This window comes from Eretmochelys imbricata, chromosome 12, assembly GCF_965152235.1.
Source record: "Eretmochelys imbricata isolate rEreImb1 chromosome 12, rEreImb1.hap1, whole genome shotgun sequence".
NCBI classification, from domain to species: Eukaryota; Metazoa; Chordata; order Testudines; family Cheloniidae; genus Eretmochelys; species Eretmochelys imbricata.
This window is the reverse complement of record NC_135583.1, coordinates 40226557-40239462: the sequence shown is the minus strand read 5'-3', so window position 1 is coordinate 40239462 and position 12906 is coordinate 40226557. Positions and strand designations below refer to the sequence as shown.

General features: G+C 46.5%; 1 protein-coding gene across 2 annotated transcripts in view; it reads right to left on the bottom strand.

Annotated features, from left to right (window-relative positions):
* SPG7 (SPG7 matrix AAA peptidase subunit, paraplegin) overlaps nucleotides 1–12906 on the bottom strand; it is a 47286-nt gene that overhangs the window by 11351 nt on the left and 23029 nt on the right. For both annotated transcript variants that reach the window (XM_077830711.1, XM_077830710.1), the window contains 4 exons: nucleotides 12431–12604; nucleotides 4650–4774; nucleotides 3083–3185; nucleotides 1864–1974 (listed from right to left, as the gene is read on the bottom strand). In XM_077830711.1, coding sequence (XP_077686837.1) covers nucleotides 1864–1974; nucleotides 3083–3185; nucleotides 4650–4774; nucleotides 12431–12604 — 513 coding nt within the window. The remainder of the gene's footprint in view (nucleotides 1–1863; nucleotides 1975–3082; nucleotides 3186–4649; nucleotides 4775–12430; nucleotides 12605–12906) is intronic.

Here is a 12906-nt window from a genome sequence, read left to right as displayed (position 1 = left end):
GGCTGACGGGGCTTTCAGCACCAGCTAAGTCTCTTCCCTTGATTTAACACCACTCTTCCTAACGCAAAGACACTTACGGTAAAAACCGGGCATCTGTCTCCTTCACTTTCAGGGAGGCCTAGTAATGACTTTGTGGTGTGTGGACGGTTAAGACAGCAGCAGCACCATTAAGTATTTTTGTGCCTGGCGGCAGCACGAAAGCTCCAGACTCCCCTAACCCGAAGAGCTACAGTCCCGCTGGTTAATAAACTCACTTTGTTCATTGATTCAAAAAACCTTGTGACCCCAGACTTGCATCACAGACCTTAGTTAAAAAATCAAAATGCAACATTTTAGGTGCGACTGGGGAAGGCAAGCGTGACCACCAGTGGAAAACCCAACAAAGTCCCTTCCTCAAGGAGACTGGCATTTTCTCCAACTGAGGCAGCAGCTCCACCATAGGAGAAGCTGGAACAAACATTAGCTTTTGTTGGTTTATGCCTTTGCAGAGCAACTCAGAAGTCCCTTCACTGGCCACACTTGGTGCTGCTAAGCAGCCAGGTGTCTGGCTTTGTGCAAGTGTGCACAGAATTACCCAGAATGCTCAGGGGGAATTGCGCTTTTAAGGTAGGGGAAATTGTAAATTGTCTCCTGCAATTCTTATTTAAGATGTTTAGAAAGCACCTATTCATGGGCATTTAAGCACCTTATAATAAAACAAGACTAAAACTCCAAATAAGGAAACAGCTCACCCAACACAAATGTTCTGGCCCATGGGCCATAACCATCTGACAGAGTACCTCACTAGACAAGCATGCAGCCTCTTGTATGTGTCCAGTATCACACTTCATATAGTGGCATTGTACTATGTAAGTAGCCAAACATTTGCATTCTCATAATCAAGACCTTGTGTGCTCTGCAGCGGAATGGACCGAAATTCTGCAGCATTCTAGTGCAGCAGACTCAAAATTCTTTGGCAGTTTCAGGTAAATTCAAAGAGGTTTTTACAGAATTAAAAAAGAATACTACCATTGGTACAGTGTAGTCCCTGGCTTATTTTGATATTAAACATACTCTGCTCACAAGTTTTCAGTGTGCTGCAGATTGTTACATTAACAGTTCATAATTTGCATTGTCGGAGTTTCTGGTTAAGGGAGAAGAGCCTGAAATTTAATCAGCTCATTGGGGGACAGTTGTGACTTTGGCACCTGGGAAAACATGGCAGCTGGCTTGGGATTGTGGGATAAGTGCTCAAGCTGGAGCTCCCCCAACACAAACAACATGGAGTTGCTGGCAGGATGTTCTCTGCAAGGGCTCCTCAGTTTTAGAGCTCACCCCAACTTGGTCCACCAGAACCTGGATTTGTTAACCTGGCAGGCATACTGCAAAGCTCCTCTTTTCACTTTTCTCTATGGCTGTTGAGGAGGGGGCATCTCTTTAGCATGGTTTTGCTATTTACATTTATGCCATAGGTGCCCAGAGTGCTGGATGGACACCGAAAGCTACATTTTAGAAATGTAAAGAATTGAAGAACAAACATGTGAATTGTCCTTCTTAGGTTTCAGAGTTACCCTATTGTGATAGGAGCAGATTGCACCTACTAGTTCAGGTTGTCTATAGACTCAGAAGAGAACTAAGTTTGGGCTCAGGTTTGGAAAGTTCTCTGCACCATAAGGGCTAAACACATCTTCTAAAAAGAATGCTTAGACTCTCAAACACAATTCTGCAACTGCAGGATTCCCAAAGCCCTACCTGTACTAAGGGGAGAGCATGATCAGAACCATGTCTTGCTAGAACTCTGCCCACTAAAGAACCATATTCCAAAAGGCATGACAAGCACCATGGAGGCATTAGAAAGTATGAGAAAAGGTCAGGGCTTCTTACCTGCAATGACTCTCTCTACAGCATACTCCAAGTTGAAAGTATCAATGGATTTATAGCCCTCCCTGGCAGCATGGAGAGCAGCCTCATTACAGATGTTTGCTATGTCAGCGCCTACAGATAAGAGTTAACAAATCAAGTTTTTTTTGTAATGAGGGACAAAGAGCACAGGAGGACAGAAAAGGCAGGCACAAACCTGGTGGAGACTCTATGGAAATGAAATACACCTGCATCACCAGCTCCCTTTGTTCCTTGGAAGAGAGCACAAACTTTGTTTGTGTTGCTTATGTTTGATTTAAATAATATGGTTGGCTTCTTGGCAATCAGCACTGGGCTGCCGCACAGGACAGAGCTCAGCTATCAGTCAGCAGGGTGAAAGCCCACGCTGGCTCTCAGCAATAGGGGAGCGGTGCAGTGTGGGTAGTTGGTCTGGCTTGGGCCACAGCGTTGTTCTTACAGCAACTGCACAAACCTCTCCACAGGAGAGAAAACATCTGTTCTGAGTTTGTGTGCATGAGTGATTGGGGGCGGGGGGCGAGAGCTGCTGCAAGAAGTCACAACAGAAGCAGTGTGTTGGGGCCTGTTAGAGGGGCAACCCAGCAAGGGTATTCCAGGAACTACATGCAGACAGAAGCCTTGGAGCCCGTGGTCAGAAGCTGTGTTCCAGTCAGCTATCCCTAAAAGTTCCAGGGTGTGGGAATGTGGAGAGTGGCTTGATTTTACGAAGTAGCCTCTCTGCTCTACAAAGTAACCTCTACTCATTTCTACCCAGCAGTGAATTATTTTTTTGTTAAAGTGTTTATTGATCTACGCTCTGATTTCCTCAGCTTAATGCACTGAGGGACAGCATCTCATTCTCAATAGCAACCAGGAAGAGGCAAAAGCAGCAGCTCTTTCCCATGGGAATCTGGATCATGAGTGCCGTAACGGCTCCCCTCCACCCCACCACCGAAATAGAAAACAAACAGCTAGATGCCCAAAACGTTCAGAGACTGAAAAACATCCACAAGCAGTCGCTCATCCACACACACATTTGTATCCAAGAGAGTCTGTGCAGGTTCTGGCCATTTCAACAAGAGAGGGAGCAGAGAGGAAATAAAACCATTCAGACCAACACACATTGTAAAGAAAGGTGCGGCTAAAACAACCAACCCTTGAGTTCACAAACAAGGAAACCCTTACAAGTCTCAACCCCCGCCTAAGGAACAAGCATGGCTCATACCACTGAATCCTGGGGTGAGCTCAGCCAGGCGCTGGGAATAGAAGCTGCCAGCCTGGGTCAGCTTCAGACTCTTCAGGTGCTGTTCGAAGATCTCTCTTCTCTCCTGTAATAAAAAGGAAGAGCGTTTGCATGGAGGGGTTTGCGCCCCAGCCCAGCAACCTGGCACCGCTGTCACCTGGAGGTGAGATTGGGGGAATAAATGTCCCCCCATCACACATGGCAGCAAGCTCCGTCACTGGGAAGCTGGAGGGAAGAAGCACAAGTGACTAGTACATTCTGAAAGCTGTGAAGAGGACACAACCACAAGAGGGCCGAGATGCCCTGCTTTGAGCCTCAAAGTATTTACCGTTCTGATTTCTCCAGTGACACAGAGGGAGCTTTCAAATTCAGGACAGACACAGGGAGGCTTACAATGAGTCACCGGCTCCTCTCTCCAAGGGGAACTCGCCCCCCTCCTGACTTTCACCCTCATTGATCTTTGAACATTTCTTTAACAGCACAGCACTTAAAGCAAAGGAATCAGGAGCTCACAGCCCAAGAGCCTGCTCCCTCCCCTGCCACTGTGAAGACGTCTCCTACTCACTGTGCGACATATGGCCATTTCTTAGATTGAGTTGGGGGGGCTAGATGAGAGCTGGCAAGGGGCCAAAGAGTGACTCATTCAGCTGGTCCAGGAGGTCCTGATTAAAACAACAGGTTCCGTTGCCAGGGGTTTTCCCCCTCCTCTTTCGGGGCAGCTGCACAGTTCATATTTCCGGTGCCAGATTGTATCAGGCATTTAAGGTATTTTAAATGAAAAATCTGTGGATGACAGTAAAGCCGCAGATGGAAGGAGGAGACAATCTGCTGGAAGAGTGAGTCTTCCTTGCTGCTTTCAGAGTCTGTGTCCAGACTCTGCTACAAGTCCCATCCTAGCAAACATGTTGGACTCCCACTGTTAAATGGCTCTGAAAGTGCTCCTGGTTCAGGAGGATACGCATGCCAAGCAGGCTGCAAGGAAGAGAGTGGGTATCCAAACACAAGCAAGACAGAGTGAGGTAAGTAGTGCTTAATTTATAATGAAAGAGGAGCTCGGGCTCAAGCAATTTTTTTTTTTTTTTTTACTTTCATAACTGATGCGGCAAGCCCAGAGGTGCCGGGCTATGAACTGCCAAGCCTAGAGGTGCTGGGCTCAGCCCTGGCAAGCCCCAACACAAATTAAGGAGTGCAGGTAGCAGAGAGGAATGAATGGTGAAGGTGCATTACTAACCTGGGCTCCGCCCAGACAGGCAGTATTGGCTACAGAACCAGTTTAGGCAGCTCCTAGTTTCATGGAGAGAGGATACAGATACGCATGAAATTGCTGTCTCCATGACAAAAGGAGAACTCCAAAGCAAAGTTCTCAGGCAAGGCCAGATTTAAGCAAAGGGAGGAGCTAATACCATGGAGTCTCCGTAAGATGGGCAACACAGGATTGCCGTTCCCACTACTGCCAAACTTGGACTTTGCCAGAACAGATACTGACCAAAAAGTGAAGCTTTGTGACACCAGATTCTCACACACACAGATGGTGGGAGGGGATACATACCTGGAGCGTGGGAAGATCAATAAAAATGTGTCTGTCAAGCCTCCCGGGTCTCATCAGAGCATTATCCAAGATGTCAGCACGGTTGGTGGAAGCCAACACTATGACATGATCTGTGGTTCCCATCCCTGCAGCAAAACGAGAGCAGACATGAAGGGGAAGGATTTCTGTATCATAACGTACAATGCAGGCTTAATGTTGCTTGAGGCGCGATGGGAAGTGGAGAATCCCATCCACAGCTTTACAACATTCAGCCACAGTACATCTGTGGCATCCTTTGCGGCAGGCGAGACTGAAGACATTTACTTCTTTTTAGTAATGTGTGAAGGGGGGAATAGAAGTTGTGTGTGGGATCAGAAGCGGGTTATGGATTTTGGTCTTTCCTTGCACCCCTTGGTAAACAAAGGCATCCCAGGTGTGCGATACACCAGTATAAAGAGAGTCCAAGCCCGAAGAGCTTATAACCCAAACAAACAACATACAGATGAGGGACAGAATGCAACAAAAAAGGGACTGAGCAGCGATGTTCAGTGCACACAGCTCCTGGGTGCCATGATTTACACGGGGTTTTGTTTCCAGGCTGATAAGGATAAAAGGGAGTTATAGGGCTAACAAACCTGTGATGCTTGTGTGTTTTAAAGAGGGGCTTGTGGGAAGGGAGCCTGGCAGACAGGGTTTCACGTGTTGGGGGCCTCATGGAAGGCATGATGCCCAAGGCAGGAATAAGGTACGAAGGGGCAGTTGCTTGTTTAGCTTAGGGGAGAGCAGAAGTGCCACATTGAGGCATCAAGCCATGCTGCTTATTATATTCCATCAGGTGCTCAGATGGCTATGGACATGGGTCACTCTAATACACTTGTCTCACAACAGCAGACATCAAGAGCCCTCGGAGCTGCAAGGCATGCAGCAAGCTTCCAGGGGAAGGGATGAGTGAGCATTCCACAATTCCAACAGCGAAGCTGCCAAATGTGTCAATATACTATAGCTCAGTGGAGAGTTTAAGGTTACAGGTAAGTCAGTGGAATGGCCCTATAGAAAAAAGCGGCTTGTTCTACAGTGAACATCAGTTCTTCCCCCCCCAAAGGATGCCTTCTAAATAAGCTCCTGAAAAGGATGAAGCACGATTGTTCTTTGGTAATGTATTACACTGCACTTTAGAGCGTGATAAATAAGCAGAGAGACTGGCAGTCACCTGGGGGCTAACAAGCTTTATTCACAGGGCAGGATTAGAATGTACAGCGCATCATCTGCTTTGCAGCTGGGAAGACTCAGTCTTAAAATAGGTTGAACTATTAGAACAAACATAAAAACAAAAACCACTGACTGCACCCTCCTTGCATCAGCCTCTGTCACACTCGCTTTCAGTCTGGGTCCCAGTGGGTGGGAAACTTACAGCTCCAGGAAATCTAGATCAGCAGCCTTGAATCTATACTAATCCTCCCAGCATGATGTCACCTGGCTATTAACATGCTTTGGCCTCAGCATGCAAGCATCAGTCACAATGAACAGTCTATAAAAGTAACACCTAAGAGTCCGTGACTGCGAATTAAAGCTAGTGCTGGGAACCAGCTTGAAAAACCTTCTTGTTTGCAGTACTCGTGAGACAAACCATTTCAAGGAAATGGTGAAGAGGATTTGGTTGATTTAACAAGTCCCCTGCTTCCTCCACCACTACTGTAACCAAGTACCTCAGCCTTACACATATAGCTTCACTGAAATACAGCCACTGTGCAGGGTGCAGAGCAGCTGTCAGGCCAGCAACTGGCTCACAACACAAGAGCTGGGAAGAGAGAGATTTTGGCCAAGGACTCAGGGCAAATAACTGCTTCTGAAAAGTGTTCATGTGCCAGCAATGCCCCTCTGCCATGTACATTGGCCAAACCAGACAGTCTCTACGCAAAAGAATCAATGGACACAAAGCTGACATCAGGAATCATAACATTCAAAAACCGGTAGGAGAACACTTCAACCTCTCTGGCCACTCAGTAAAAGATTTAAGGATGGCAATTTTGCAACAGAAAAGCTTCAAAAACAGACTCCAACAAGAAACTGTTGAGCTTGAATTAATATGCAAACTAGACACCATTAAGTTGGGTTTGAATAGAGACTGGGAGCGTCTGGGTCATTACACATATTGAATCTATTTCCCCATGTTAAGTATCCTCACACCTTCTTGTCAACTGTCTAAATGGGCCACCTTGATTATCACTACAAAAGTTTTTTTCTCCTGCTGATAATAGCTCATCTTAATTAATTAGCCTCTTACAGTTTGTATGGCAACTTCCACCTTCTCTGTATGTATATCTTCTTACTATATGTTCCATTCTATGCATCCGATGAAGTGGGCTGTAGCCCACAAAAGCTTATGCTCTAATAAATTTGTTAGTCTCGAAGGTGCCACAAGTACTCTTGTTCTTTTTGCAGATACAGACTAACACGGCTGCTACTCTGAAACCTGTCGTAATGCAGACAGGATCTTGGCCTTAAAGGTCTCATCTATTCAGACATTGCAGAAGATTCGGGGGGATTGTGCTTCCTTGTCTGCTGTTTAGTTGTTTGTGCTCAGAAAATTCACTATTCAAACTGCTTATCTGTTCTGAGAAAGAGTTAAATTTATGAATATTGCCAGGCAATTTGAACAACTTGTAAATACTATACCACGCATCCTTGTTCAGTGCTCTATTCTTCCCTTGCTGCATGACCAGAACTTGAAGAACATTGTCACAGATCTGACGGAGAGCAAGGTCGCCTGTATGCATGAGGAACACCACCATCATTCTCTGAATTGCACAGTGAAATTAACAAGACACAAACTTACATTCACCCAGTTTAGCTGGGCTTAACCACACCTTCACTATCTCCTTCGAAGGATTTGCCTCACCCCCCTCCAGCTTTTTGGGGGGTTCCATGGGGCTCTGTCCTTGGTCCCCTTCTCCTTCTTCCTCTATACCTTATCTCTGGGTAATCTCAGGCACAAACACAAATATAAGCTATTCTATGACTCACAGATTTACCTCTACTCCAAACTATCTTGGCCTGTCTCTGACACCTACTTATCAATGTCTAGTGTCAGCTCAAGATCAACATAGCTAAAACGGAGCTCCTAATCCCCCTTTCCTCAATCACTATGGACAATACACCATCCTGCCTGTCACTCGGGAGCATAACCTGGGTATCCAACTCAGATCCCTTAGGTCCTCACGTCCAAATTATGTCTAAATCTTGCAGATGCTCTCTGCATATGATCTCTGAGATACAGCCTGTCCTATAGAAACACAGCATCAGAAATGTAGGGCCCGAAGGGACCTAAGAGGTCATCTAATCCTGGTCTCTGCACTGAGGAAGGACCAAGTAAACCCAGATCATCCCTGACAGGAGTTTGTGCTGTTAAAAACTTCCAACGATGGGGATTCCACAACCTCCCTTGGAAGCCTGTTCCAGAGCTTAACTACTCTTAAGAGCTAGAAAGATTTTCCTAATATCTAACCTAAATCTCCTTTGCTGCAGACTAAAGCCATTACTTCTTGTCCTATCTTCAGGAGCGAACAACCGATTATTGTCCTCTAACATATTTGAAGACTTATTTAGGTCCCTTCCTCAGTCTTCTTTTCTCAAAATTAAACATGCCTAGACTCTCTCCAATCTAACCACATCTTTCCTAAAGTATGAAGTCCAGAATTGGACACTCCAGTTGAGGCCTCACCTGTGTCAAATAGAGCAGGACAATTACTTCCTGTGTCTTACATATGACACTTCCTTCAATACATCCCCGAATTATATTAGCCTTTTTAGATCTGCATTGCACTGTTGACTAATAGTCAATTTGTGAGCCACTAAAATCCCGATTCTTTTCAGCAGTACTAACACCTAGCTAGTTATTCCCCATTTCGTAGTTGTGCTTTTGATTTTTCCTTCCTAAGAGTACTACTTTGCACTCATGTAAAACTCTCATCCAGGTTCACATCTCTGTTACTGAAACATCCTTCTCTCTGGCCTTACAAATGCAATCTTATCCCACTTGTATCCATTCAGAATGCTGCTGCCAAATTCAGTCTCCTAGCCTCTCACTTTGACCACATCACCACCCCCACTCCCTTTTGCATCCCTCCACTGGCTCCCCCTTCTCTTTGCATTAAACGTAAGCTACCGGTCTTCACTTTCAACACCCACTCCACCTGACCAGTCCTCTCTTATTCACTATTAAGATGTCGACTCAAGCATCCAATTGGTCCATATCATTCTCCATCTCCCACTTGATACATTTTAAAACAAACACCTTTGTGCTTTCGCTGATGCTGTCCCTCATGCTTGGGAGGAGCTCCCTGAAAACATCTGCAAAACTAACTCATTCTCCTTCAAACTCTCCTTTTCCAGGATGCCTCCAAAAAATTTGACATTGGTTAGGATGCTGGTGTGCTGAGACCAAGGCATATCATGCTGACCTACTGTCTTACTGTTTCCTTGTACTACCCCATCACTCTGTCTCCATCTGCTGTTTCTTGTCTTATACTCAGATTGCAAGCTCGTGGGGGGCCAGGGACCATCCTTTTGTTCTCTGTTTGTACAGTGCCTAGCATACTGAGGTCATGGTCGATGACTAGGACTCCTAGGCACTACAGTAATATAAATAAATAAATAAATAAATATTTCTTTTCAGAAGGCAGCCTGTGGCAATAGAGTGAAGAGAATCCATTTGTGCGTTAGTAAAGACTTTCTATAAAGCACATATTTCATATTCTGACACCTGTAACCCCTAATTTCGGAATTGGCAACTCACCAGGGTCTCCAGGACTACAGCTGCTTTCTATAAACTGGAGGAGACCGCAGACATTTTCATCTTTAAAAGAGGGGGGACTACACTTCCCAGAATGTGAAACTTCATTTTGGTCCAATGGCCCTCTACTTGAATCATGATGCAGTAGCTCGTGCTGCGACGTAGTGTCCTTCCAGGCCACCCTGCTGCATTAAAATGAGCGTGGCCATGGACAGTAGTTGGCCCGGGAGCCACTCCTGGCCTTTGCCCACCAAGAAACCTATTGTGCATTATACAGCTGAGGTGGTAATGCCAAGCCCAAGTAAGCTTACATCTTTGGTCAAGTTTTCCAAAGCTGAGCACAGCGTCAGGGACTGCGAGCATGGATTCAGAGTGGCTTTGGAACCCTGGCCCATGGCGCCTCCAGCACACTGTGCACTGGCTTCAAGGCTGTTCGTGGGCACAAGGCACTCAGCTGTCTGACTACTCAAGGCAAACACATAGCTCATTCTCCCCTCCCCCGGCAGGGCTATCACAGAACCCATTCTGAAACAGTGGCACCCTGTAGACCCCTGCACAGTAGAACAGACCATGTCCCTCCTCACCTCATACTACGCTCTAGCTTAAATTCCTCTCCTCTCAGGAGGGAGGGTACAAATCCATAACCACTGACAATCTTGTGAGAGACACAGGGGGATCACAGGTGCATTCTGATGAGCAGGCAGCTAGTGCAACTTCTCTTGCCAGCAGCTAAGGCTTACATCAAAGCACCCTCCTAAGGGGCAGCCTTACTGAGGAACAGGAACTTGGTGGGGCACAAATTGCAGAAGCTGCTCTACTCTCAGCCCAGCAGTGAATCGAATTCCAATCTCCTTCCTGACTGACTACACCCCAGGAAGCAGCCTGGAGTTCAGATCCCAGAAGGGCCTGCAGGAGAAGCATTTCTCACACCTCACTGCTGCACTGAATTTCTTGCATGGAGACAATTTGGGGAGGCAGCAAATTCCATGACAGTAAACAGGGGAAAAAAGGGATCTCTCCCACCAAATGTATCCTAGAATCTGAACTATTCCCTGCTGGGCAGAGCCCTGACACATCTATTCCTTGTCCTGCTCTACAGTAATAAGACTCAGCTACAGAAGTAATGCAAGCTGGGTTAGTGCTGTAGGGGCTGACAGACCCCAGTTACAAACAAGAGCAGTCAAATGTGTGTTTTCCTTCATCCCATCAAGTCTCTTTGTAAATGCCCAAAATAAGCAGGGCCGACACCAGGTGGGGTCTAGCCAGAAAGACATTCAGAGGCCGGGCAGTGGCACCCAGGGCTGGCTTGCAAACCATAAGGCTGTCTTCCCTTATTTGGATGTGGATTTCCTAGCGAAGCCGGGAAGGTGGAGATTAAGTTAGAGGACAGCAGAGGAAATTTACTACATTGCTTGCGTCCCTCTGGGACAACTAAATTTTAAATCCCATCAGGCTTTAAAATTACCTGTCTTGGACAGGTTGTAACAAGTACTAAAGAATATTTAATGGCTGGCTAACCTCAAATGTTACCCACGAAACATAGTTCTGCCCTTAATGCAGACTAGCTTTACTTCTCTTCTTCTGGGCTGTAAATTATCTCCATACAGTCACTAGTGGGAAGACATATTTCTGAGCTGAAACAATTATATAGTACATTAAAGAGCGTCTTTGGGCTTCCTGGCCTCCTCCAGCCACAGTCTTTGATGCACATGTTGCCTTGGTTCTATTAGCAGGCTGCAAGATGATGCCAAAGTTATCTCCAGTGCACACACTGCCTCAGGACACCACAGCAAGCTCTCATCCGTCTCATAAGCCTTTAAAGTTACCACTAAACAAACCTACTCACCTGAGGATTTTAATTTTAGTCCTACCGCTGTTAGTAGCCAGAGATTATATCCTTTTTCCAATTCTATATGAAACTCTCATGAGGGCTGGCCCAATGATCCAGTGGCAGTGCAGAAATCAAGACCAAAGTCTGTCTCCTAGAAGTCTCCGATTACTCTCTAGCAACTACAGGCCCTGAAAAGACTCATGTCCAATCTTCCAAAGACAGAGGAACGGTTGCTACGATGTGGGGCCTTTCAGTATACTGAGGAAAAATGGAGTGTGGTGAGGGGGAGTGAGGTGAAAATTGAGGTCCCAGAGGACTCTCACAGAGTTTCTTGTGGGGATGGCTGGGTAGGCTGCGGGCAGAAAGAGGGAAAACAGGAACAAAGTGTAAAGCACTTGGCTTTGAGAAACTCTCTGCTGAAGAGATGCAGCTGCTTCTGCTCGCCCTACGACACACGCTCAATACAGCAGCTGAGCAAGTAGAACATAACAGAAAAGTACTCTTCTGGATACATCTACACTGCAATTAACCCCCCACCCCCAGTTGGCCTGTGCCAACTGACTTGCGTTTGTGGGGTTCAGGCTAAGGGGCTTTTTAAATTGCAGTGTAGGAATTTGGGCTCAGGCTGCGCTCTGACCTTGCGGGGTCTTAAAGCATGGGCTCAGCCCGAGAGTCTACACACAATTAAACCACCTGCAGCCCGAGTCAGCTGGCATGGGCCAGCCAGTGGTTTTTACTTGCTGTGTAGAGGTACCCTCTGGGTGAGTGATATATCTGCTATGTCAGAACAAGGCTCAGTGAGGCCACATTGACACCTGAGAACTCTGAAAAAGAGTCCAACTTTTAATGGCAGGGTCCCTCTCCTTACAGATGTTCAAGAGCCACAGATTTCACCCGTCACGTGCAGTGGGATCTAGAGGAGACACTATCTGAGTTGGAGGCTTAGAGGGTTGCAGGACAGGGAGCATTGTGTGAGCTGCAGCTTGATGCAGTAGGAGACACTGGCAAGGGGAGGGGGATAATGGAGTTCAAGTCAATAGGGAAAAAGAGAAAATACTTAAACATGAGGAGAATGGTAAAGCAACATTACCGGTAAGGGTGAAAATGCATGTTTAAGAAGCTGAATCCTTATGGAGGCAGAAAAGGCCTCATCCCTGGCTGAGAGAAAGTAATACTAACCATCCATTTCTACCAGCAGCTGGTTTAAGGTCTGCTCCTCCTCAGTGTTGGAAAAGCCGGACATGTTGGTTGAGCGTTTCTTACCCACAGCATCTATTTCATCAATATACACAATACACGGGGCACGAGCCCTGGCTTCTTTGAAGAGGCTCCTTACACGAGCAGCTCCAAGACCTAGAGAAGGGCAAAGGGTAAGATGAAGAGAGAGTTGCAGGAATCAATCCTTACTTGCTATGCATTTTAATTATCTGTAGTACAGTTGTACCCAGAGGCCCCAACCGAGATAGTGCCCAGGCCCTGTACACACACAGGAAGTGACAGTCCCTGCCCTGAGAAGCTTACAATCTAAAAAGGCAAGGCACACAAAGGCTGGGAGGGAAAAGTGGTACAGAGAAACACTTGTCCTAGGTCCCCTCATGGGTTAGGCACTAGAGCCCAGGTATCCTGAGTCCCTATCCACCGGATCACACGGCCTC